The sequence below is a fragment of the Schistocerca serialis genome, chromosome 7 (assembly GCF_023864345.2).
Source record: "Schistocerca serialis cubense isolate TAMUIC-IGC-003099 chromosome 7, iqSchSeri2.2, whole genome shotgun sequence".
Classification (NCBI taxonomy): domain Eukaryota; kingdom Metazoa; phylum Arthropoda; class Insecta; order Orthoptera; family Acrididae; genus Schistocerca; species Schistocerca serialis.
In genome coordinates, this window is record NC_064644.1 from 423,521,439 (window position 1) to 423,546,674 (window position 25,236).

The 25,236-nt window shown below is 43.0% G+C and overlaps 1 protein-coding gene across 1 annotated transcript in view; it reads right to left on the reverse strand.

Moving 5' to 3' along the window:
• LOC126413132 (lutropin-choriogonadotropic hormone receptor-like) overlaps positions 1-25,236 on the reverse strand; it is a 932,298-nt gene that overhangs the window by 132,928 nt on the left and 774,134 nt on the right. Inside the window, exon 12 of the mRNA XM_050083024.1 lies at positions 21,358-21,650. Within this exon, the coding sequence (XP_049938981.1) occupies positions 21,358-21,650 (293 nt within the window). The remainder of the gene's footprint in view (positions 1-21,357; positions 21,651-25,236) is intronic.

Here is a 25,236-nt window from a genome sequence, read left to right on the forward strand (position 1 = left end):
CCTCGTGTTTAGTCACCGCTTTCGTTTCAAGCAATGGTTGTGATGCAGTACTACTGTAATTTTCACGCCGGAACGCAAGCAGTATTGAGATATCGACCAATGCTTCGGACTCTGCGCAGATCCATAAGCGACAATGAGATTATCACTTTAATTCTGGAGCTGTGTGTTAGCAACAGTGAAGCTGAAGTGTAGTAACCGCATCGGATAATGCAAGGGAACTCGGCTGGCAAGAACAGTGGGAGAAGGACGAACAGCTGCGGGTGAAACTTTAGCAGAAGTAATTTCTTGCAGATGCTAGACAGAAACACCGCGACACCCCTTAAACTCGTGCATTTAATTACCGGGCCCCGAAACGAGGCAGCGAAGAGCAAACGAACGTACGTGCATTATACTGTACTACATTTCATCAGTAAAATCCCATCGATCCAAAAGTAATGAGTATTTTCGACATGGAAACATGTAAAGGTCACATTTTGTTTAAGTGAAACATATTAGTATAATTTAGAGTTAAGAAATGTTACTACATAAATGCTCTTATGAACTATAATAATAAATGTTTCGCATTAATTTTAAGAATACCAGTGAAGATAGTATTCAGTTGGGTAGAAAATCTTCATCATAATGTCTTGTAATTATCATTTAAACTCCATCATATTTGACGTGAGACACGTAAAATAACAAGGGCAAGCTGCTGAAAAAATATGTTGTTATCTACCTGACTTTTTTTCTAAAGCAGTGGTAATGTTTGCAAATATTTGTGGAGAGTGTTTTAGTCCAATTATTATAACTGAACTTTGTGCTACACCTCGAAATTCATCATTTCATTAAAAAAAAATTGTAAAGGATTACGACACCAATAGTTATATGTTTCACCTAACTGTCAAAATATCAAAGATTTTAAAGAAGTTTTACACGAGATTTACTTTTTACAACCGACTTCGGCATTCTAAAATTCTGTCTTTGTAAGGCAGGTTTTAATGAAAAGAATATGCGTGGAATATACGAGTACCATCGTTTTAAATTACTTAGATGAATCCATAGTCTGTATCTTGATTAGTAATTGAAGCGGTCTCAGTCCCAGATTCGAAGCCCGTCACCGTTTGAAAATTATCAGGAATGGCGGCTGAAGACTTCCGGGATAAGAAGTCACCCTCATTCTGCCAACAACCTTATCAAAGAGAGCGGAGGAGCGGATAGAGGTTCTGGGCACTCTCTTGCCAATGGGGTGGCAAACTGCCCACAAAGGCGCAAGAATTAGCAGTGATCAATGGGTGAGGATAGAGAAGGCAATGGAAACTACTGCATTAAAGACACACAATGCGTATCCACAGGACATGTGGTCTGTAACTGAAAAGAGTTATAATAATGGCAGAAGGTCCCGGTTGCCCCCTATTCGGATCTCCGAGATCAGAGTGCCTGGGTGGAGGTGATCATGAGAAAAAGACTGATTAACCAACGAAACTATAACGTTCTACGAGTAGGGGCGTGAATGTCAGAAGTCTGAACATGTCAGGATTGGTTGGCTGGTGTGGCCTGTAACTGAAAAGTGTCATGATAATCTCTCCAATGGCAAAAGATTTAGGCCGTCCCCCATTCGGATCTCCGAGAGCGGACTTCCAAGGCGGGGGTCGCCATGAGAAAAAGGCTGAATAAACAACGAAACGATAACGTGTGTGAGTCGGGTGGAATGTCAGAAGTTTGAACGTGTAAGAGTTAGCTGGCTTGTTTAGAGAGTAAAGGGACGAAACTACAGACGTGGCACGAAATCTGGATAATGTGAAAAGGGAAATGTAAAGGCTCAATCTAGATATAGTGGGGGTCAGTGAAGTAAAATGGAAAGAAAACAAAGGCTTCTGATCAGATGAGTACAGGGTAACACTGACAGCATTATATGGTATAATGGGAGTAGGATTCGTTACGAATAGTAAGGTAGGACACAGAGTTACTTTACATTGAACAGTTGAGCGATGGGGTGGTTCTCATCAGAATTGATACCAAACCAACACCGACAACGATGGATGAGGTATACATGTCGGCGTCGCAAGTAGAAGATGAAAAGACTGAGAAAGTATATGAGGACACTGAACAGGTAATTCAATACGTAAAGGGAGATGGAATACGGTTTTAGGAGGAGGAATAGAAGAAAGGGTTACGGGATTATATGGGCTTCACAGAAGGAGTGAGAGAGGAGAAAGACTAATTGAGTTATGCCGTAAATTTCAGCTAGTAATATCGAATACCCTGTTCAAGAATCACAAGAGGAGGATGTATACTTCTAAAAGATTTCAGTCAGATTACATCATGGTCAGCCAGAGATTCCGAAACCAGATACTGGATTGGAAGATGTAGCTAGGAGCAGATGTGGACTCATATCAAGATTTAGTAATCATGAAAAATAGGCTCAGCAAGAATCAGTGCGCAAAGAAATGGAATACGGAAGTACTGAAGAATGAAGCGATAGGCTTGAAGTTCTCTGAGGCTATAGATCAGGCTCGTCCAAACTGTGCCCCTGGGGCGCTAACGCCCGCGATCGCCTGCGGCCAGCGCCCCGGGCCAATTTGTATGTTGCTGCAGTGGCCGAGCCGTGCCGCTTAGCTGGCCGTGCGGATAGCCCGAACGCCAGCCGATAGATGTATTTGTTCGCCCGTTTTCCCTTCGGGCAGAGGACGTCTCACAAGTGCTTCAACTAGAGCTGGTTAACGTACAGTGCCATATCCGCCTGAAGGATCGCTTTCTTATTTGTAAAACTTTGGATGACTTTTACAGCTGTCTTCCACGAGAGAGATATCCTCTTTTGCACAAGCACGCGGCCAAAGTTATCTAAATGTTTGGTTCCACGTATATTTGTGAGCGCTTTTTCTCTCTTTTAAAGCTTGCTAAAACTAAGAACCGTTCATTCCTTGGCGCTAAAAATTTGACCAATTCTTTGAGGTTAGCAGTCTCACGGAATATTGTACCAAGCCTAGACAAAATCGTTTCCTCGAAAAAGAAAAACGTGTAAAATGTTGTCTTCTTTAACAATGTTGACTGTAAGAATTAAAGAGCTTTATAACCTTAATTCTATTTTAATAAATTTTCAAACTTGGTCAGTTAAAATTATTACATACAAAACAGCAAACTAAGGATCCGTTTTCTTAACTCTAAAAAGAGATACAAAAATTGTAGCACGAAGTATAACAAAAAATACTTACTTGTAACTACTAACAGTAAGAATGAGACTCTATATCCCTTACATAAAATTGATTCTAAAATAGAATATTTTGTTTACGATGGATCTGACCGCGGGACAGTCCAGCGCAGAGCAGTGCTGTGCGGTCTCACTCGCTCTGCAGCTCTCTCTTTCTCTCTCTCTCTCTCTCTCTCACTCCCTCTCTCTCGCTCCTACGGCGACACTAGCGACACACGGTCGCGGACGGGGCGCTGAACTACACTGACTTGCGCCCGCGGGGCGAGGGCGCGCCCGCCGGGAGCAATTCTTGGATGAGCCTGCTATAGATGATGCGAGAATGAATATCTCAGTAGGAAGCACAGTTTAAAACGAATTTACATCTGTAAAGAGGGCACTCACCGATTTTGGAGAGAAAAAAGTAGGTACAAAGAAGGTATCTGTGAATAAACTATAGGTAACACAAGAAATACTCGAGTTGATCGATGAAAAAAGGAAGTATTAAATGGTCACGAAAATTCAGCAACACAGAAATATATGTCGTTCAGGAATTAAATAAATTGGAAGTGCAGGGAAGCTAATGCGAAATGGCTGCATGAAAAATTTTAAGAAATCGAGAAAGAAATGACAGTAGTAAGGGCTGACTCAGTATATAGAAAAGTCAAAACAGCCTTCGGTGAAATTAAAAGAAAAGGTGGAAACATCAAAAATGTAATGAGAATTTCACTGTTAAATGCAGATAGATGCAGTGAATCTATGAGGGAAAGATTTATCAGGTGACATGATAGAAGAAGAAACAGGAGGCGATACAGAAGATAGGGGATCCAGTATTAGTGTCAGAATTTAAAAGAACTTTTCAACACTTAAGGTCGAATAAGGCAGACGGGATAGATAACATTTCATAAGAATCTCTAAAGTCAATATTGGAAGTGGCAACAAATCGACTGTTCACCGTGGTGTGTAGAACGTATGAGTCTTCAAATGGTTCAAATGGCTCTGAGCACTATGGGACTTAACAAAAATGGTTCAAATGGCTCTGAGCACTATGGGACTTAACTACTGTGGTCATCAGTCCCCTAGAACTTAGAACTACTTAAACCTAACTAACCTAAGGACATCACACACATCCATGCCCGAGGCAGGATTCGAACCTGCGACCGTATGGGACTTAACATATTAGGTCATCAGTCCCCTAGAACTTAGTACTACTTAAACCTAACTAACCTAAGGACATCACACACGTCCATGCCTGAGGCAGGATTCGAACCTGCGACCGTAGCAGTCCCGCGGTTCCGAACTGCAGCGCTAGAACCGCACGACCACCGCGGCCGGCACGCAATATACAATTTGACTTTTGGAAAAACATCATGCACACAACTACGAAGACCGCACGAGGTGACAAGAGCGAGAATTATCGCACAATCAGCTTAACATCTCATGCATGGACGTTGCTGACAAGAATAGTATACAGAAGAATTGAAATGAATACTCAGTACGTCTCAGATGACGATGAATTTTATTTTAGAAAAGGTAACGGCACCAGAGAGGCAGCTCTGACGTTGTGCTTGATAATTTAAGCAAGACTTACGACAAATCAAAATATGTTGGAGCCGTGGTAAAAATTGCTGTGTTGAAGAGCGTGCCGCAGCGCGTAGTGTGAAACAGTCTTCCTCCGTTTCTGGCGGTGGCGCCGCTGTGGCAATCGCAGCTTTGATGTCTCCCTCTGTTGCGAAAGTGGAAAGGTTGCCTGTTCACCTGCATTTAAGGGGCGCTATGAGCTCGCGAGTCGGTCAGTCTGGGTCTGTCTCTCGTCCCCAGCTTACTAGTCTGTCTCTCGTCCGCATTTGTTAGGCAGTTAGTGTCTGTCTGTCGTTCGGAGTGCTAGTATGTCTGTCGTTCGGATCAACCTTTAAAGCCGGCAAAATGAGAGTCTTTCCGCTCCGCCAGTAAGAGAACTCAGCGAGTGGTAGCCCGGTCGGGACTTAGTTCCTGCATCTGAGTCTGCGCGTTAGGCCGCCAGTCTGCTCGAGTTTGCCCAGGCAATTGTCATTGGCGGTTGGATAGATCGGTTGGTCGGTCGCGCACTGGACATAAGATGACTTGTCCGTCTTGAGCGTCGGAGCATGTGAGGTCGCCACGTGAGTCCAGTGGGCCGCGGCGTATAGCGAGAGGTAGTGACTTCGCGGTCGACACGAGAGCAACAGGAGTCAAACCACGACATCCGTCTGGCCGGTGCGAGCTGCGATGCCGTGAGACGGGAGATCGGCGCGCCTTCCTGCGTCCGTTGAAGCGGCTTTCAGCGGACGGTTCGGGAGAGCGATTTGGGGGTGCTGCGCCAAGTCTTCTCGAGAAATCGCAGTTTATTACAAGTTAAGTGATTGGTGATATCTTGTTTGATTTACTCTTGCCCGCATCTCGTGGTCGTTCGGTAGCGTTCTCGCTTCCCACGCCCGGGTTCCCGGGTTCGATTCCCGGCGGGGTCAGGGATTTTCTCTGCCTCGTGATGGCTGGGTGTTGTGTGCTGTCCTTAGGTTAGTTAGGTTTAAGTAGTTCTAAGTTCTAGGGGACTGATGACCATAGATGTTAAGTCCCATAGTGCTCAGAGCCAGCCATTTACTCTTGTTAAATTCTACTTGTTTTCTTGGTGAGGTCACCAGCCGTTTTGCTTTGGGGTCGTCCCACCATTCTTCTCCGTTTGCCCACCCGCGGGAAGGTGGTTGTTTACAAAATTGGGTGGTCCGTTTTTCCTTGTGGAGTAAGGGCGGGTTAGAACAACCTGCGGTTCGGGTTGTTCGGTAATCTCCCTATCAATCTACCGTACGTTAGTAGCTGCCTCTGTCATGTTTGCCGGATTTGGTGTGTTAACGAATTTATTGCTTGGAGTGTAACGGCCTAATACCTGAAATATATTTTGATCTTTGGAAACTTTGATATTATTGCCTATGATCTTGAGAGGCGGTATCTGTGTACTGTAGAGCATCTTAACTATTGTTTGGCCAACCTTGTAGAATTTTATATAAGATTGCATTTAATGGGCTTTTATTTAAATGATCATTGTAGTATATAAAGTTGCCACCCTTTCCCCGTAAGACTTTTCTTAGAAGTTAAAATCAAGTTGCATCTTCTGTGGCAAGGTTAATATTTTAATTGTTAGTGTTTGTACCATTTCCATCCCTCCTACGGGGGGTGCATAGTTTGTGTGCTTGTGTAAATTGTTAAAACTCTTAGTTTAAAGTTATCTGGTGTGTTGCAGATTTGCACCAGTGTAGTCTTTCAGAGGCTGTTGTGAGCAGTTGTAACTACGGCCGTGTCAAAAGGGAGTGGCAAGGTTCTCTGCCCGAAAGCTCATGCAGTCAAAACTTGTTTCTTTCTGCCGCTGAATAAATTGTAACTTTGATATTTAGAGGGTGCTTTCTGATTATAATTTTAAATCTGTTTCTTTAAAAAAAAATGCTTTTAGGCACTATTAAAGTGAATAAAATTCCCATTTGTTAAAAGGAATTTGGTTATGATTTCCTCAGTTACTCCCTGGCAACTACTTCCATGCTTACATAGTGTGATTAAATGTGTTAATGTTCTTGATGAATCGCTAGTAAATAAAATAAATTCTTAAGAATATTCGTTGAAAATAAATCACGGTTCAATGTTCATAGCATTTGTCGATCTGTAAAAAGCTTTCGATAATGTAAAATGGTGCAAAATGTTCTAAATTCTGAGAAAAGTGGGTGTAAGTTATAGGGAAATACAATAAATACAAGAACCAAGAGGGAACATTAAGAGTGGGAGACGAGGAACGAAGCGTTCGGATTCAAAAAATTGTAAGATGGGGATGTAGTCTTTCGCTACTACTGTTCAAAATATATAGATCGATGAAGCGATGGCGGTAATAAAAGAAACGTTCAAAAGTAGACTAAAAATTCAAGGTGAAATGATATCAATGATAAGATTCGCTAATAACACTGCTATCATTAGTGAAACCAAAGGAGAATTACAGGATGTGCTGAATCGAATGAACAGTCTAATGTAACACAGAATATGGATTGAGAATAAAAAAAAAGAAAGCAGTGAGGTGTAATGGAAACGAGAACAGCGAGAAACTTAACATCGGGACTGGTGATTATGAAGAAGATGAAGTTAAGGTATGCTGCTACCTCGGAAGCAAAATGATCCATGACGGACGGAGCAAGTAAGACATGAAAAGCGTACTAGCACTGGGATAAAACGTATTCCTGGACAAGAAGTCTATTAGTATCAAACCTATACCTTAATTTCTGGAAGAAATTTGTGAGGATGTAGGTTTGGAGTACTGCATTGTATGGTAGTAAAACACGGACTGCGGTAAAACCAGAAAAGAAAGGGATTGAAGTATTTGAGATGTGGTGCTACAGAGGAATATTGAAAATTATGTAGTCTGATAAGATACGGAATGAGGAGGTTCTCCGCAGAATCGGGAGGAAAGGAATATATGCAAAACACTGACAAGAAAATGATGATGTTTGGTTTGTGCGGCGCTCAACTGCGCGGTTATCAGCGCCCGTACAATTTCCCAACCTTTTCTCAGTCCAACCCTTCCACTTTCATGAATGATTATGAAATGATGAGGACAACAAGAACGCCCACTCATCTCGAGGCAGGTGAAAATCACTGACCCCGCCGGGAGTCGAACCCGGGACTCTGTGCTCGGGAAGCGAGAACGCTGCGGACATGACGAGGAGAAGGAACAGACATCGAGGAATAACTCCCATGGTTGAATTCCGGTGTTTCGTCTAAATCCAGTCACTTCGATATCTATAGAAACTGAAATTCTTGTCTCTTGTTAAGGAAAACATAGAACTCGTCTCGTTACTCATACCATTTTTCCTTTTTCGACTTCTGCAGCTTGTAAGAATTGTTATTGACATCTCAGTTTTAGCATGTTCATATTCTTTTGGTATTTAAGGTACAAATGTTATAAATTTTATAGGTTATTAATGTTTTTTGTGGTTGTGAATTATACTTGTTGTTCCCGTTCTTGCAATAGATCTGAGTTTTGGACTGAGAATAGGTTCGTTTGTTGTTTCCTAAGTTCCCTAGTGATTCTACTTGATCCTACAGCCCACAGGTTCCGTGGTTTCTTGCTTGCCTTACGATTGTCCACAGACAATTGCTGTTCGGTAAGGGAAATTGCTTACGAGTCAGACATTAGTATATTTTCATTCAGTCTCTTTTCCCAATCTTGTTTCCCCTAAGTCACCACTAGAAGTTGCTGAGGGCTCTTTGTTTCCGTAGTTTTGCGCCTCTTCTTTGTTACTCGCTGAAATTTTTCTGTTAGACTTTTCAGTCGAAACTTGTCTCGGATTTTTGTATCAGCAGATTCAGCTCTGTCCATTCATGACTGTTCTGTTTTTTTTTTTTTTTTTTTTTTTCAGGTGGTAAATCCGCAGATGTTTCTTCTGAATGTACCATCGACCGTGTTTCAAGACTTGGTTCCGCAGCACCACCCACCATGTCACCGACGTCCATCACGTACATTTCTGATTTGTTTATCGTAGACTGTCTGCCCACGACTGCAATGTCTCTTTGACGGCTGGGTTATTTACCGTTTGCTGCTAGTATTAACTGTGCTAGAGTCTTCATCTTTACTACTAGCCTAGACTTGACTGTGGGGTAATGGGTCAGTATTCCTCATTCTTAAATCATTATAATTCTTTCCATGTACATCTGAAGACTGAAATGCACGTTCGTTTAGAACATTAGGAACATCACCACTGTTTTCATGTCCATTATTTACGGTCTCGGTGTCATTAACAGCAACTGAATTACGTTCAGCTGATGTGGTACCGTTTGCCGTCGATTTTCCACTTATTCTTACTACTACATCAGAAAATAAAGGTCTTCGTTTAGTTAGGTTGAGCTCAAGATGGAATTCTCGTCGTCTAGGGCCGTCCTGTTTAACGTGATTTGTTTCATTACGTATGAAGCATGCTGGCAGTTGCTCCATGTTTGCAATTGACGCTTGATAACTCTTAATATTCATTAGGGACGGGATCGATTTTTTTAAACTTTTATTCTGACAGATCTGATTGCATTTGGGACGGGGAACGGACAGAACTGCCTAGACCTCGTTCCCAAACGCACGAAGGTTTCGATAAGTCTGAATTTTATTACTTCGTTGGGAATTTCCAAACGGAATTGAAAGACCCGCAGTTTTGTCAAATTGCCTTCCACTATACTAACTTATCCAGACAGAGCATGTGGCAAATGTTACTTCAAAGTTACCAATATGCCCATGGATTAATCGCTAGTATACTGAGTTTGAAAAAGTAGACATACTCGTCAGTATTATGTTACACACTATCTACTTGATCCCTTCTTAGTTTCTTGTAGGTAGTTACGTATTTCTGAATTTTGAGAGCTGTTGGCTGTTCATTGATTTAGGCGAACTCCAGTTTCATAGTATCCTTCCGCTGGTAGCTTTCCATTACGATTAAACTGTCACTTAGGAAACGAAGCTGTTTAATAGACGCTACGTGAGGACTCACTAAAAGCACGCAACTTGTAAAACACCGGCTGCAGCGCTCACGAGTAAGCACGTCACCGGCCCCTAACCTTAGAATGATATGATTATGTCAGACGCTCCTGGAAGCAAAAGCAGCACTATCAAAGACTATGGTTTTACCGATAGATTTGCTTCTTTTCAGAAATAAGATTTATAAATGGTGACAGATGTGAGCTGTGCGCCGCTCGCGTTGGTGCTGTTTGTAGGTTTCCGCCCTCTGTTGGAGGCCAGACGGTATCGTTTAGTTGGCATGGTTGTGGTTGTTTGTCTTCTTCTCGTGTTGATTGGCGCCACTCTGTTTCGCAAGCGTTGCCTGTCCGCTAGTGGCAGCAGCGGCCGTCATCGATATGTAGTAACTGTTGCCCTATCTTTGGGGCGATGTCGTTTTTTGCGGGTCGTGTGAGTGTGCCAGTTCGGTTGGGGACCCAGGAGGAGCCAGGTCCGAGCAGTGCCAGAACACGCCGGGACCGTTGGCAGCATGCATGGACTGCCGGGTGGAAGGGCTGTCGTCACGAGGGTGCACGACCTCCTCGTAAACTGAATCCAGCAAGCTTTAAAATGAGTGCATTTCAAACCAAGTAGAGAAACCTCCACCATTGTTATATCTCGCGATTCTCCAGTGACTGGGGTTCGTGTTGCTGCTCGTAGAGTCTTGAGGTGAAAGCAGTGACTGGATTGCTTTCTACTCTGGTGGTAGTGGTTCATTTCTCGTTCCGGGCGCTCTAAACACAGTATTCTGGGGACATAGTGCAGATCGCGTATTGTTCCATCGTTGGATTTGATTATTCTGGCGGTCGTCAGGTAGCTTCAGCAAGATTATCATTAGTCATTCTTTAGACAGCCCGTAGTTTGAGTTACCATCTTGTGAAGTGAATGCAACTCTTGGCTGCTTATTTCATCACTCACGAAAGTGTTTGTTGCCGGACCTTGTCAGAGGTCGATTCCTGGAGCACTGTCTGGATCAGTTGCTTGTTTTTTAAATTAACTTTTGTTATTGTATTTGCTATTTTACAGCGGGTTTCAAATTTTTTTTATATTATTGCCGTTTCTGCCGTGTAAGGCCTTCAGCCGTAATTGTGGTCATTTGCTTTAAAATTCTAATTTGGTACTGGTATTTTAGCAGTAAGCTGTTAAAACCTCATTTAATGCCATTCCTGGCGTCTGATGCAGTCTGATGTGTTCGTGGCGACTTCCTTTAATATTTCAATACCTGTAATTTGTAAGTTGCAGCGAGTTTTAAACAATTCTTAATTTATTGCCATTCCTGGCGTGTAAGGCATTCTGGCCAGACGACAGTGGCTTGCTTTTAAAACATTATCTGCTGTATCTGTGGTTAATGGTGATTTGCTAAGTTGTAAAAAATGGTTCAAATGGCTCTGAGCACTATGGGACTCAACTGCTGTGGTCATAAGTCCCCTAGAACTTAGAACTACTTAAACCTAACTAACCTAAGGACAGCACACAACACCCAGCCATCACGAGGCAGAGAAAATCCCTGACCCCGCCGGGAATCGAACCCGGGAACCCGGGCGTGCTAAGTTGTAACTCACTGAAAACACTATTATTTACAGTGTTCCTTATTCCTTCTATAATAATGTGTGTTATTTTTTATTTATTGTTGAGGCTGGAATAATTGATTTAAATTGTGTGTAACTGTAAAAGGCAACCAATAGTAATTGATTACGGCCCCGTCCACAATCACAATCGAATCCTACTTTCCCTTGACAACCAGGTTGCAATAAGATCTGGGGAGAGATGTAGCAACCGCCGTAAAGCTATATCTGATTATTTACACAGTGCAACACAATTAAGTTTCACTTTTCGAAACCCCGCAATTATTTACCATTTTGACGTACAAGTCTGAATTTCAGCTCAAAGATGCCTAAAACCTTCTTCTATACGTGTGCAGAAGCTGACGCCCTGTGGCCTCACCCACTGGCTCGGAGACTCTTCAGACAGCAGGATGTCGACACATGATGAAAAAAAGGCCGGAGCTAGCAGCTTCATGTGAGCTGTAAGGTGGGTTAATGATGTCACACTGTCACCAAATTTCACTACAATTCTGTCCAGCACTGCGGTTGATGTGTCACACGGTGGGAAGGTCGGCACTTCCCATCTTACCAGAATTTTTGTGATATCTCCAAGATGGGGGTTGGAACCACGACGCCCTGCATTGAAATCACGTGGTCGTATGTGTGTCTGAGGAAAGCGTTTCAGACACACCGGCACTCAGGATCGACACAGGCCTCAAGCGATTGTACACTACTGGCCATTAAAATTGCTACACCACGAAGATGACGTGCTACAGACGCGAAATTTAACCGACAGGAAGAAGATGCTGTGATATGCAAATGATTAGCTCTTCAGAACATTCATATAAGGTTGGCGCCGGTGGCGACACCTACAACGTGCTGACATGAGGAAAGTTTCCTACCGATTTCTCATACACAAACAGCAGTTGACCGGCGTTGCCTGGTGAAACGTTGTTGTGATGCCTCGTGTAAGGAGGAGAAATGCGTACCATCACGTTTCCGACTTTGATAAAGGTCGGATTGTAGCCTATAGCGACGTTGCTGCTCGCGTTGGTCGAGATCCAATGACTGTTAGCAGAATATGGAATCGGTGGGTTCAGGAGTGTAATACGGAACGCCGTGATGGATCCCAACGGCCTCGTATCACTAGCAGTCGACATGACAGGCATCTTATCCGCATGGCTGTAACAGATCGTGCAGCCACGTCTCGATCCCTGAGTCGACAGATGGGGACGTTTGCAAGACAACAACCATCTGCACGAACAGTTCGACGACGTTTGTAGCAGCATGGACTATCAGCTCGGAGACCATACCTGCGATTACCCTTGACGCTCCATCACAGACAGGAGCGCCTGCGATGGTGTACTCAACGACGAACCTAGTTGGACGAATGGCAAAACGTCGTTTTTCGGATGAATCCAGGTTCTGTTACAGCATCATGATGGTCGCATCCGTGTTTGGCGACATCACAGTCAACGCACGTTGGAAGCGTTTATTCGTCATCGCCATACTGGCGTATCACCCGGCGTGATGGTACGGGGTGCCATTGGTTACACGTCTCGGTCACCTCTTGTTCGCATTAACGGCACTTTGAACAGTGGACCTTACATTTCAGATGTGTAGGACCCGTGGCTCTAGCCTTCATTCGATCCCTGCGAAACCCTACATTTCAGCAGGATAATTCACGACCGCATGTTGCACGTCCTGTACGGGCCTTTCTGGATACACAAAATGTTCGACTGCTGTCCTGGCCAGCACATTCTCCAGATCTCTCACCAACTGAAAACGTCTGGTCAATGGTGGCCGTGCAACTGGCTCGTCACAATACACCAGTCACTACTCTTGATTCACTGTGGTATCGTGTTGAAGTCGCGTGGGCAGCTGTACCTGTACACGCCATCCAAGCTCTGTTTGATTCAATGCCCAGGCGTATCAAGGCCGTTATTGCGGCCACAGGTGGTTGTTCTGGGTACTGATTTCTCAGGATCTATGCACCCAAATTGCGTGAAACATGTCAGTTCTAGTATAAAATATTTGTCCACTTAATACCCGTTTATCATCTGCATTTCTTCTTGGTGTAGCAATTTTAATGGCCAGTAGTGTATAAACCATCCATCCTTTAAGAACATGGTGGGCCAGCAATCCCACTGAACGTGATTAGGCCACTTCGGAGTGCAGTGACACTGCAGGTTTTGCTCTGATGTACAGTGTAGAACTACAAGGAAGCATTAAAAACCCTTCAACGAAATTTGAAAGCGATCCTAAGTGGAAAATGGTGCTTATGCTGTTTCAGCCCTCCTGTTTTGTGCCCTCCTGTGGCGGAAATATGAAGGGGTGGGCATTGACACATGCATGAATAAAACGGAAACGGCTCCTCTAAGACGTCCCAGTGTGGCAGCTCCCTCGGTGCCACTTCCTCACGTTTGTTGAGCATCTTAAAAATGTACTTACACAGAGAAAACCCATGAGCGAGTCCTGGGCGACTGCTAGTAGGCATACTGGAACGAAAGTTGTCAGTTGTTGCTTATCTGCCGACGCCTAGGACTCTCGTCATGGATTTTCTCTGTGCAGGTACATTTTTTAAAGTGATCAACAAATGTGGGCAGGTAGCTTTGGGGGAGCTGCCGCACTAGGGCGTCTTAGAGGAACCGTTTGCTGTTTTGTTCATGCATGGGTCATGTCGCACCCCTACAAGATCACGTCACAGGAGGATGCAAAACAGGAGGGCTGCAACAGCATAAGCCCCATTTTTCGCTTCGGACCGCTTTCAGATTTCGCCGAATGGTTTTGAACGGTCCCTTGTGGTTCTAAAAAGTACACCACAACAAAAACTGCTGACGCAGTAACAAGTGGGGTTACTGGCCCACGATGTCTTTAGAGAAGGGTTGATACCTCCATGGGGTGTCAACAGTGTTAATGATTGTCAAGAATCGTCCTGAAGCTCATTGCACTGCGAACCGCCGTTATAGATTTCACAATGTGTGGGAATCAATTCCTCAACAGGCCTTTATGCCACTACTAGAGGCCTTTTTGTCTCGATTCCGAGCAGGGGTGTGCCTATATTTTCCTCCGTCTCACATAAGGAAACTGCGTGATTTCAAAGCTGGGTGTCACAGTTCTAGCTCCCACAGCGGAGGCATCGAAATAAGGGGTGGAGGACTAGCGACACCCTTTCTATCGTACGACACGTCCACCGTGTCGTTGGTCAGAATTGTGGTGAAATTTGATGCCAATGTAATGTCATTAAGCCACCTTGCAGTTTTCATGAATTTCTGAGCTTCGGTCTTTTTTCCGCATCTGTTGACATCTTAATGTGTGAAGCGTCGCTGAGCACGAGGGTGACGTCGCAGGGCGCCACGCTTTTGCTTCACTGCAGAGGAAGGCTGTACGGACTTGCGGACCAAATTTCAAAGCTATACGTCGCAATGGGAAATAATTACGGGGTTTCGAAAGAGTGATCCTTTAATTTGGTTGCGAGGTGCATTCAGTGGAAATTGCATTATAATATAGATGATAACCAGTGTCGGACGTCGGCCGATGTGGCCGAGCGGTTCTAGGTGCTTCAGTCCGGAACCGTGCTGCTGCTACGGTCGCAGGTTCGAATCCTGCCTCGGGCATGGATGTGTGTGATGTCCTTAGGTTAGTTAGGTTTAAGTAGTTCTAAGTTCTGGGCGACTGATACTGATGACCTCAGATGTTAAGTCCCATAGTGCTTAGAGCCATTTGACCCAGTTTCGGTCGTTTGTCGTGATCAGCGACAATAGCTGTCAGTGTTAATGTGGCAGAGACCGACAGGCAAATGGAGAAGTGTTAACAGATACTGTTGAACAGGCAGCAGAAACGCAAACGTTCTATGCCTCTCACCGAGTTTGGAACAACTGAAGACAGCTGTTACCTTAAATATCGGCCTCCGTTGGTTTCCAGTGACCGAGATGTATCAACCCTGTTGTAAGTGCGTGGTCTGATAGGCTCAGGAACGCTGAGGAGAGGCATTCAAGCAGGGATTACCCATTTCGAAAAAAGGAGAAGTAACAACACTGCCGCCAGCAGCAAATGCCGTACAGGAGACAAGTATTTACCAAAAATGGCTAGGTACCACCCCCTGGGGCGACACACGAAGGAAGACGAGTACACTTCGGATAATTCAGTAATGCTCTTCGAAGTCCGTGACGCGGCATTATTTGCCTGCCTCAACTGAGGGGAAACCGCAAGTTTCTTTGAACAGTCAGCTCTTTCAGCTTCAGCCATAGGTGCGGCGAATCGATGGCGGTAATTTCGAACAGTGATGTAGGACTTTGCATTTTCACGTCTTGCTGCTCCGCAATCAGCGGTGGCGCTACTTACTTCTCGTAGAAATTGAATTTTTTTATGAACTCTCGCTGCATCACCTACGTACTTCTTCTGTACCTGCTTACGCTCAAAGACTTCCGCTCCTTGGGTTTCCCTTTTTCCGAAGGTTTCCTCATTTTTCCGAGTTCAGTAGAAGTGTCCTATCACAGGACACGTAACCATTCTAATTTTCGGCTTTAACCTTACAACAGATAGTCATTACCTGCTCGCAATGCTTAAAGGCGATGCATAGACCTTCCAGTCACAACACGTCACCAGGCATCTATTGATATCTATATATTAGTTACAATGTAACGTGTCACTGTGTTTGGCTGTGTAAACGTTAAAATACTTGGAACGAAAATCAAAACATGGTTTGTGGCGAGCTGATGCAGATGTACAGCTTAAACGTTGCGCATTTCCAGAAAGGAATTTTAAATCTTGAACTCGTCGGACACCGAAAAAAGGAAAAAATAAATAAAAAACACATGTTGTGTAAAGTATTATGACAAGTTAGTCACGTTACTCCCACGCATAAGTATCTGCGAGATAATAACGATTTAGAGCATTCTGCATTTGTTGAATTTGTGTTAAAAAAATAAGGCATGCAGTTGCACTGTTCTAAAAGTGCAGTAGAGTACTTGGCTCTTTGCTACAATTGTAATGCGTGATGTTGCGCTCTCAAATAGAGAAAGTGCTGGGCAAGTAGAAAGAAACCTCTCTACGGCACCAATTTGATAGTGGGTAGTTGGCGTGACTAAGGGGTTTCAGACCCTGCCCCGAAGAGTCGAAAAGGAAAGGTGCGGCGCAAGAGCTCTTCCCTAGAAGTGGAAAAGTGCTTTGCAGTGGAGCAAGACAGCGAGCGCCACACGAAGCACTGCACGAGATCACTATGTTAGCGAACTGCTCATGGCGTTAGGAAGTACGCCTTCAGTGTGTGTACTGTCGGTTTTCAATTCAAAAATACATCCTGTGTTATCTTGTAGGGCGGCTATAATTTCGCACCTTACAGGCACCCATCCACATACTTTACCGTGATCTATAAATGCATTTAGGTACCATCTGATAGGTTGTACATCGTATATATGAATATATAAAGGAGACTGACATTGTTAAGTACGCCTTACAAATAATTGTTAACGCTTATTGCATACTAGTAGAGGTTGGAACGACAGTGGAAATGAAACGACAGGCGGATCTCAAGTCCTGGGTGGAAGGCCCACACAGGTGTGTTGGTTTTGCTTAAACACAGGAAGTAGCAAGACGGACGTTGAGACACCTGACCGCTGGGGCACAATAGAGTCGCGACCGGCCGGTTTGTTGCCGGACGGGAAGGATTATGCTTCGGAAACTACGAAAATCTTGGACGCAGCTGAGAGGAACAAGGAAGCGTCTCTTCGGAAACCACGCAGGCTGGGTTATTTCCAAGGATTTTTACTCAGAAGTGTACCATTGTACGAGTATAGGTTTTTCGTCGCAAATTCTCCGCGCTGGATGACAAAAGACTAAAATATGGTTGGTCAGCGTTCGGAAGAATCTGTAGAGAGGGAGAATATTCCGTGGTTTCGGGAATATGAATCGTTTTCGGAATTACGAGGGTGGGTAGCCGAGCCTTGCTGGGAAGCCAGAAGTGGAGAGACGAGGCCTTCCGTCGTCAGAGCCCGTGTATGTGCCTCTCAGGAGAGTTTATAGTTAGAGCAGTTAGGCACTATACTGTTACGAACCTATATCATTCTGGACTTCACTTCTGGGTTAGAAGTCGTCGTTGAGTACACGGCGTTCAGTAATTGAGAGCACTTCCTCTACCTATACTTACATTGAGACGTTATCTGAACTCCGTCCTTGTGGCTGGGAGTTCACGTTTCTCGTCTGTAGAATACAGAGAGGAGAAGACAGTATTAGAGTATATTAGTTAGAGGACGGCCTTCTACCGTCCTAGTGTTTGAAAGAGTTTTTATTTTGTGACTGAAGTTATTCCATCGACGCAGTCGTGTACGAGAACCAGCACGCCGACCCACCAGACGCAGTACATACGGTGACATCACAAATTGCTTCGGCTTATTAGGGCTATAAAGCTAAACAGCTGTGATCACGTTAGTGTATTTCCACTGAGGTTCCACACCACCGTAGATGATCTTTCAAAGTAGTGTCTTCTAGTGTTTGGTACGTAGATGGTGTCAGTCATTTCGCGTTATTAATATTAGATCGCGCAGTCGTAATAAGGGGCAGAGTAATTTTACTTAGGAAATGTAAACTTCGTGATATAAAGGGTTTTTGTTTAATCTACAATATATGTATAAGCAGGAACAACGATTATCATTTAGTAATATTAATTGCTTTAATCATTCATTTATGTTTGGATTGTAATTTATATGTTAAAGTCCATTAAGAGATCCTGAGATGTGCGTCAAGGGGTAGTGAGACAGGGACAAATCTTCATTTTAGCGTTTATTATTTTCCGTTGCGCACATTCATTACACCTGCCTGGAGTAGCATTTTGGAAACTGACAAAAAAGAATATGATTTATTGTTGTGTGAAAAATGGGTAAGTTACAAGTGTTACATCGTCTGTAAACTTGATCGGTAATATGAATCGCCCAGATGACAGGAACCAAGGCACCCATGTGAACAATAGTGCATAGACACTGAAAATGAAAGTCTTTTTCTTTATGTAGTCAATCCGAAGATTTGTTGGCAGCGATTCTCGTTTTCCATTTTTTATTTTCCACAAGTCTCATCAGTTCTGAGTATGTTGTCGATTTCAGAGTTTATTTTATCTGGGAGATGTACTGAAGTATTGTTCTTATCCATACATTCTCCCCAGGCATTTTCCTTCTTTTATTTTCATGATGATGGGGCATTGTTTGTACCATTGTAAAATCTACTGATATCACCTGATACATAATATTAGTCGTCAATAGTTGATCAGTTAAGAAATATCTCCGTTATGTTTGCTCTGGCTTCTCCTCTGTTGTATGGAGAAGTTAATGAATAAAACAAGAAGCCTGTAAGCTGGGATTAAGTGAAGCGTTTGATACCGCTTCAACACACACAACCAAAACGTCATCTGATAACCTGACCTCGACCTCGGTCTACGTTACAGATCACTCTGTCACTAAATCTACGATTTCCTCTTCATATACATATAATAATTTCAATCCCAAAGAAAACAGGTGTTGACAGATGTGAAAATTGCCGAACTACCAGTTTAACAAGCCATGGCTGCAAAATACTAACACGAATACTTTACAGACGACTGGAACAACTGGTAGAAGCCGACCTCGGGGAAGATCAGTTTGGTTTCCGTAGAAATGTTGGAACACGTGAGGCAATACTGACCTACGACTTATCTTAGAAAATAGATTAAGGACAGGCAAACCTATGTTTCTAGCATTTGTAGGCTTTGAGAAAACTTTTGACAATGTTGACTGGAATACTCTCTTTCAAATTCTGAAGGTGGCAGGGGTAAAATACAGGGAGCGAAAGGTTATTTACAATTTGTACAGAAACCAGATGGCAGTTATAAGAGTCGAAAGGCATGAAAAGGAAGCAGTGGTTGAGAAGGGAGTGAGACAGGATTGTAGCCTACCCCAGATGTTATTCAATTTGTATATTGAGCTAGCAGTAAATGAGACAAAAGAAAAATCTGGAGTATGAATTAAAATCATGGAGAAGAAATAAAAACTTTGAGTTTCGCCGATGACATTGTAATCCTGTCAGAGACAGCGAAGGACCTGGAAGAGCAGCTGAACGCAATGGACAGTGGCTTGAAAGGAGGATATACGATGAACATCAACAAAAGCAAAACGAAGATAATGGAATGTAGTCGAATTAAATCGGGTGATCCTGAGGGTATTAGATTAGGAAATGAGACGCTTAATGTAGTAAATGAGTTTTGCTATTTGGGGAGCAAAATAACTGATGATCGTCGAAGTAGAGAGGATATAAATGTAGACTGTTAATGGCAAGGAAAGCGTTTCTGAAGAAGAGAAATTTGTTAACATCGAGTATAGATTTAAGTGTCAGGAAGTCGTTCCTGAAAGTACTTTTATGGAGTGCAGCCATGTATGGAAGTGAAACGTGGACGATAAATAGTTTGGATTAGAAGACGATAGAAGTTTTGGAAATGTGCTATAGAAGAATGCTGAAGATTAGATGTGTAGATCACATAGCTATTGAACAGAATTGGGGAGAAGAGAAATTTGTGGCATAACTTGACTAGAAGAAGGGATAGGTTGATAGGACACGTTCTGAGGCATCAAGAGATCACCAATTTGGTTCTGGAGGGCAGCGTGGAGGGTAACAATCGTAGAGGGAGACCAAGAGATGAATACACCAAGCAGATTCAGAAGGATGTAGGCTGCAGTAGGTACTGGGAGATGAAGAAGCTTGCACAGCATAGAGTAGTATGGAGAGCTGCATCAAACCAGTCTCTGCCGGTCGGTGTGGCCGAGCGGTTATAGGCGCTTCAGTCTGGAACCGCGCGACCGCTACGGTCACTGGTTCGAATCCTGTCTCGGGCATGGATGTGTGTGATGTCCTTAGGTTAGTTAGGATTAAGTAGTTCTAAGTTCTAAGGGGCTCATGATTTCAGCTGTTACGTCCCATAATGCTTAGAGCTATTTGAACCATTCATTCAAACCAGTCTCTGGACTGAAGAGCAAAGAAACGACACATACAGTGGCTTGTTGTTGTTGTTGATGTGGTCTTCAGTCGAGAGACTGGTTTGATGCAGCTTTTCATGCTATTCTATCCTGTGCAACCTTCATCATCTCCCAGTACCTACTGCAACCTACATCCTTCTGAATCTGCTTAGTGTATTCATCTCTTGGTCTCCCTCTATGATTTTTACCCTCCGCGCTGCCCTCCAATACTAAATAGGTGATCCCTTGACTCCTCAGAATATGTCCTACCAACGGATCCCTTCTTCTAGTCAAGTTGTGCCACAAATTTCTATTCTCCCCAACTCTATTCAGTACCTCCTCATTAGTTATGTGATCTACCCATCTAATCTTCAGCATTCTTCTGTAACACCACATTTCGAAAGCTTCTATTCTCTTCTTGTCTAAACTATTTATCGTCCATGTTTCACTTCCATACATGGCTACACTCCATACAAATACTTTCAGAAAAGACTTCCTGACACTTTAATGTATACTCGATGTTAACAAATTTCTCTTCTTCAGAAACGCTTTCCTTGCCATTGCCAGTCTACATTTTATATCTTCTCTACCTCGACCATCATCAGTTATTTTGCTCCCCAAATAGCAAAACTCAATTACTAATTTAAGCGTCTCATTTGCTAGTCTAATACAGCGGGTTATCAACTCGAAACCGATCTCTCACCCTCCAACCTAACCTATACCTCTCACTACGTTACAGATCAGTCTACAGTCACAGCTACACACTCGTTGGCTTAATCAACTCGAAACTAACCTTTCACGTTCTAACATAACCTAGACGCTGGTCTACGCTACGGATAAGTCTACCATCACAACGAGAAGCTGATGTACATGCAAAAGAAATACTGTCTGTGATCCGTTCTCCTTTTGCTTTCGGACTTACAAGTCAAACGCCAAATAATCAGGGCAGTGAAAGCAGTGCGTGTTTTAAAATACGGCTGTGGATAAAACTTTAACCCAGTTAGGAGTCAGCGAGCCTGTTCGTAACTATAGCTTACCTTATGTCTAAGCACAGGCTGCACAGTGAATAAGATAGAATAAAAGCGCTAAAACTGTAACGAGCTGCAGGGCAGAGATACAAACACAGTGAGATGATGTAAAGGTACTGACGCAGCTGCGGCCACAGGTCGGTCAGGCTGGAGTTCCAGAGGCTCATGTCGAACTCGGGGTCCTCCGGGAAGATGACGGAGTCCTTGAGGGGTGGCTTGGGCGGCGGGTCCGGCGGCAGCAGAGGCAGGAAGGCGCAGCAGTGGTAGGCGTAGGCCAGCATCAGCCGCTGCACGCGCGGGAACCGCTCCGGGGGCGGGAACTCGCGCAGCGCGCCGTTGTTGAACACCTTCAGCACCAGCAGCCGCTCCAGCCCGGCCGTCGGCAGCACGGGGAACGCATTGTGGCCCAGGTTCCTGCCGGCACAGGCGCCAACGCTACTCACCTGCCACCATCACAGTCTGCCTGCCAGGACTGACAAGGGGAAGGCCTCAGACACGGCCAACCGATTCGGCTCAAATTTGGCAGGTCGCTTGTGTACAGCCTAAAACGAAGGAATCTAAGATATTTTGGGTCAACACCCCCTCGTTTTTGAGAAAATCACCCCTAAAGGTTATGACGAAGAATCAACTCAAAATTGGCGGGATCGATAGATAATTGTAAGTAGAGGATTTTTCATCATCAGGTATGTGGTCCGAAAACGCATACTTATCCAGAACTTGGGGTAAGTAACTTTTACAACTGCCGCTTCTGTACCGACATACAAAACGCTTTTCGCCGGCACCGCCGATAGCGCAATGGCCAAGGTAATTGGCTGGGAATCGGAAAAACTGTGTTCGAATCTCGAAGAAACCTAGCAGATGTTATTCTTTTCGTTTGTAATTTTCCATATCTCAATTAATAGGGATATGAGGATTAATAAGGTAAGTAAATCAATAAGGAATGATAATAATAAGGTAGGCAAACTAATTTCCCAAACGCCGTGAGTTAGTAAAGTATTAAACTTTTAAGCCTTGTCACATGAAAACAACTCCGAGTAAGAGTGCTGCGCATTCCTTACAAGGGATCACAGATAGCCAACCGCGCGACGCTTGTTTATAGCGTGGCACGGGACAGAATGCATGCGCGGAGAGTTAAGTTGTCCCAGTTGCCTCTTCGTCATATCATAGTTGTGAACCTGGAAGAGTAAAGATGTCCAGCACGAGCCTTATAGAAGTCAATCGGAAAGAGTTGTTTTTTTTTTTTTTCATTAGGCTGCCGCGAACCTCGCGGATACGTGTAGTGATTTTTCCATCGCTAATGCGCCGAATGAAATACGTTTTGTGAATGAATACAGTGTCCTTTTGGAAGTAATACATGACGAGTACTGTATGTAGTTTGTAGTAATTAGCTCGTCTTTTTATGCTGTAGTAACTAGTTATTGTTTGTTGTGTCATATCTTTCGAGATTCGAACCCGGGTTCTTCGAGTCCCAGCCAGTTACCTTGGCCGGTGCGCTATCAGCGCTGTCGCCGAATAGCGTTTACCATACGGGTACAGAAGCGGCAGTTGTTTAAGTTTCTTTCCGCGATTTCTGGAAAAGTTTGCGTTTGCGGACCTCATACCCGATGATGAAAAATGCTCTATTTACAATTATCTATCGATCCCTCCAATTATGAGTCGATTGCTCTTCACAACCTTTAGGGGTGATTTTCTCAAAAACTCGGGGGTGTTGACCCAAAATAGTTAGATTCCTTCGTTTTAAATTGTACGCAAGCGAACTGCCAAATTTGAGCCGAATCCGTTGGCCGTGTCTCAGGTCCTCCCCTTGTAAGCTCTGACGTGTCCGGCGACCAGTACAACATCATTCTTAAGTAGCGTGCGCAGAGAACAACATGGATGGTAGATGCGGCAGGCAAGCGTGCGGAGAGGGTAGTGGTGAGGGCTACGAGCTGGTGCTGTAGGGGAAACGTGGAGCGCTGGAGGGGGAATGCCGTCCTAAAGGGAAGCATGTGCTCATATTCTTTGTAAATATTAGGTGGAGCCCCTCCGCGCCCACACTTGCATGGTGACCATTCAAAAAGATCTATTGTCACCTCTGCTTTGGTTAGTACCTAGAAGGAATTCCGCTGAAAATGCAACAAAAGTAATTTATTTTCTTCTTGATGCAATAATTTACCAACAGCCGTATGTATTGTAGAAATTTACTTTATTTCATGAACTTCTATGTGCTACCAGTTTCGGCATTATATTGATGCCATCTTCAGGCCCTACTCGTCATAGTCATAAAATCTCTATGCACGGAAGGAGCCATATAACTGGATCCGTGAATCAATTCGTCCTGCAACAGCTCTTGGTGGCCAGGCGACACAGACTGTGTTTAAATGTTGTAAGAAAGGCTTTCCAAAGAAAGTGAATTGTATCTATACTGAAAGATACATGTAGTTTGATTATGAAGCAACTCAAGAAACTGGAACACACATTCCAAATCTTATAATTGTCCACAATTTTAAAGGTGATACTACTTATAAATTTAAGACAAATTATGAATTCTGTAAGTGGATGATACCTGAAAAGGACAGTTATCACACATTCATAACTCACTATGCAAAAGGTTACGATTCCCAATTTATTTTGAAGTACTGTGTTGAAAATACAATAAGGCCATGTACCATCTACAGAGGATGTTATTGGAAATCAAACAGTTAGGTATGAAAATTATAGATAGTAGTAACTTTATCCAAGGACCACTCAGTAGTTTTCCAAAAAAAATTTATTTCAAAGAACTGAAGAAAAGTTACCTCCCACATTTATTCAATAAGCCAGGAAATGAAAACTACATAGGACCAATTCCTGATACTGAATATTACTGTATTGACACTATGAAACTAAAAGATAGAGAAGCATTTCTTAAATGGCACAGCTCCAGAGTTAAAGAAAATTATGTGTTCAATATGAAGAAAGAAATAAGAGTATTGTTATTCTGATGTAGGTATATTAAGAAGAGGTTGTTTGGAATTAAGAAAACAATTTCTGGAAATTGCTAAGATTGATCAATTCTGTTATTTAACTATTGCTGGCGTTTGTATGGCAATTTACAGATCTAAATATTTACCGAAAAATACAACTGCTATATTGGATAAAGAACAGAAGGAAAATTACAGTAAACAATCGATAGCTTGGTTGGATAGTTTAATAAATAATAGCAACATTCAACATGCTCTTAATGGTGGAGAAGTAAGAGTTGTAGGGGCAAAAGTAGATGGATTTGATCTAGAAACTAATACTGTTTATCAATACCATGATTGTTATTGGCATGGTTGTAAAAAATGTTTCAAAAGTGAAACAATTAACAATAAAAATAAGGAAACGATGGATGACCTTCATCAAAAGACTTTAACAAAAAGTGTAGAAATACGAAATGCTGGGTACAATTTAGTGGAAATGAGGAAATGTGATTGGCTGAACTCAACAAAGTATAAAATGCTTAAAAAATTAAAGCATTTACCAGAAGTTATTGAAACACTGAATCCAAGAGATGCATTTTATGGTGGACGAACAAATGCAATAAAATTAAGAGCTAAAGCAGATGGTATTAGCTCAAAATTAAAATACATTGATGTATGTAGTCTTTATCCTACTGTGCAATATTATGATTATTATCCTGAGCAACATGAAAGAAAAATATATAGACTAAGATATTATTCTAAAAATTGGTATGGTTTAATAAAATGTAAAGTATTGGCTCCTATAGGATTGTATCATCCTGTTTTACCTGTACACATCCAAATAGATAAAAATGAAAAACTATTTTTTCCTTTGTGTGTCAAATGTGCAGAAGAACAAATAAGTAAATGCAATCACAGTCATGAAGAAAGAAGTTTTATTGGAACTTGGGTAACAGATGAAGTAAAGAAAGTTGTAGAAAAAGGATATAAAGTGTCAGAAGTCCATGAAGTATGGGATTTTAAACATAAAAGCAATATGCTCTTTAAAAATTATGTGAAAGACTTTATGAAAATAA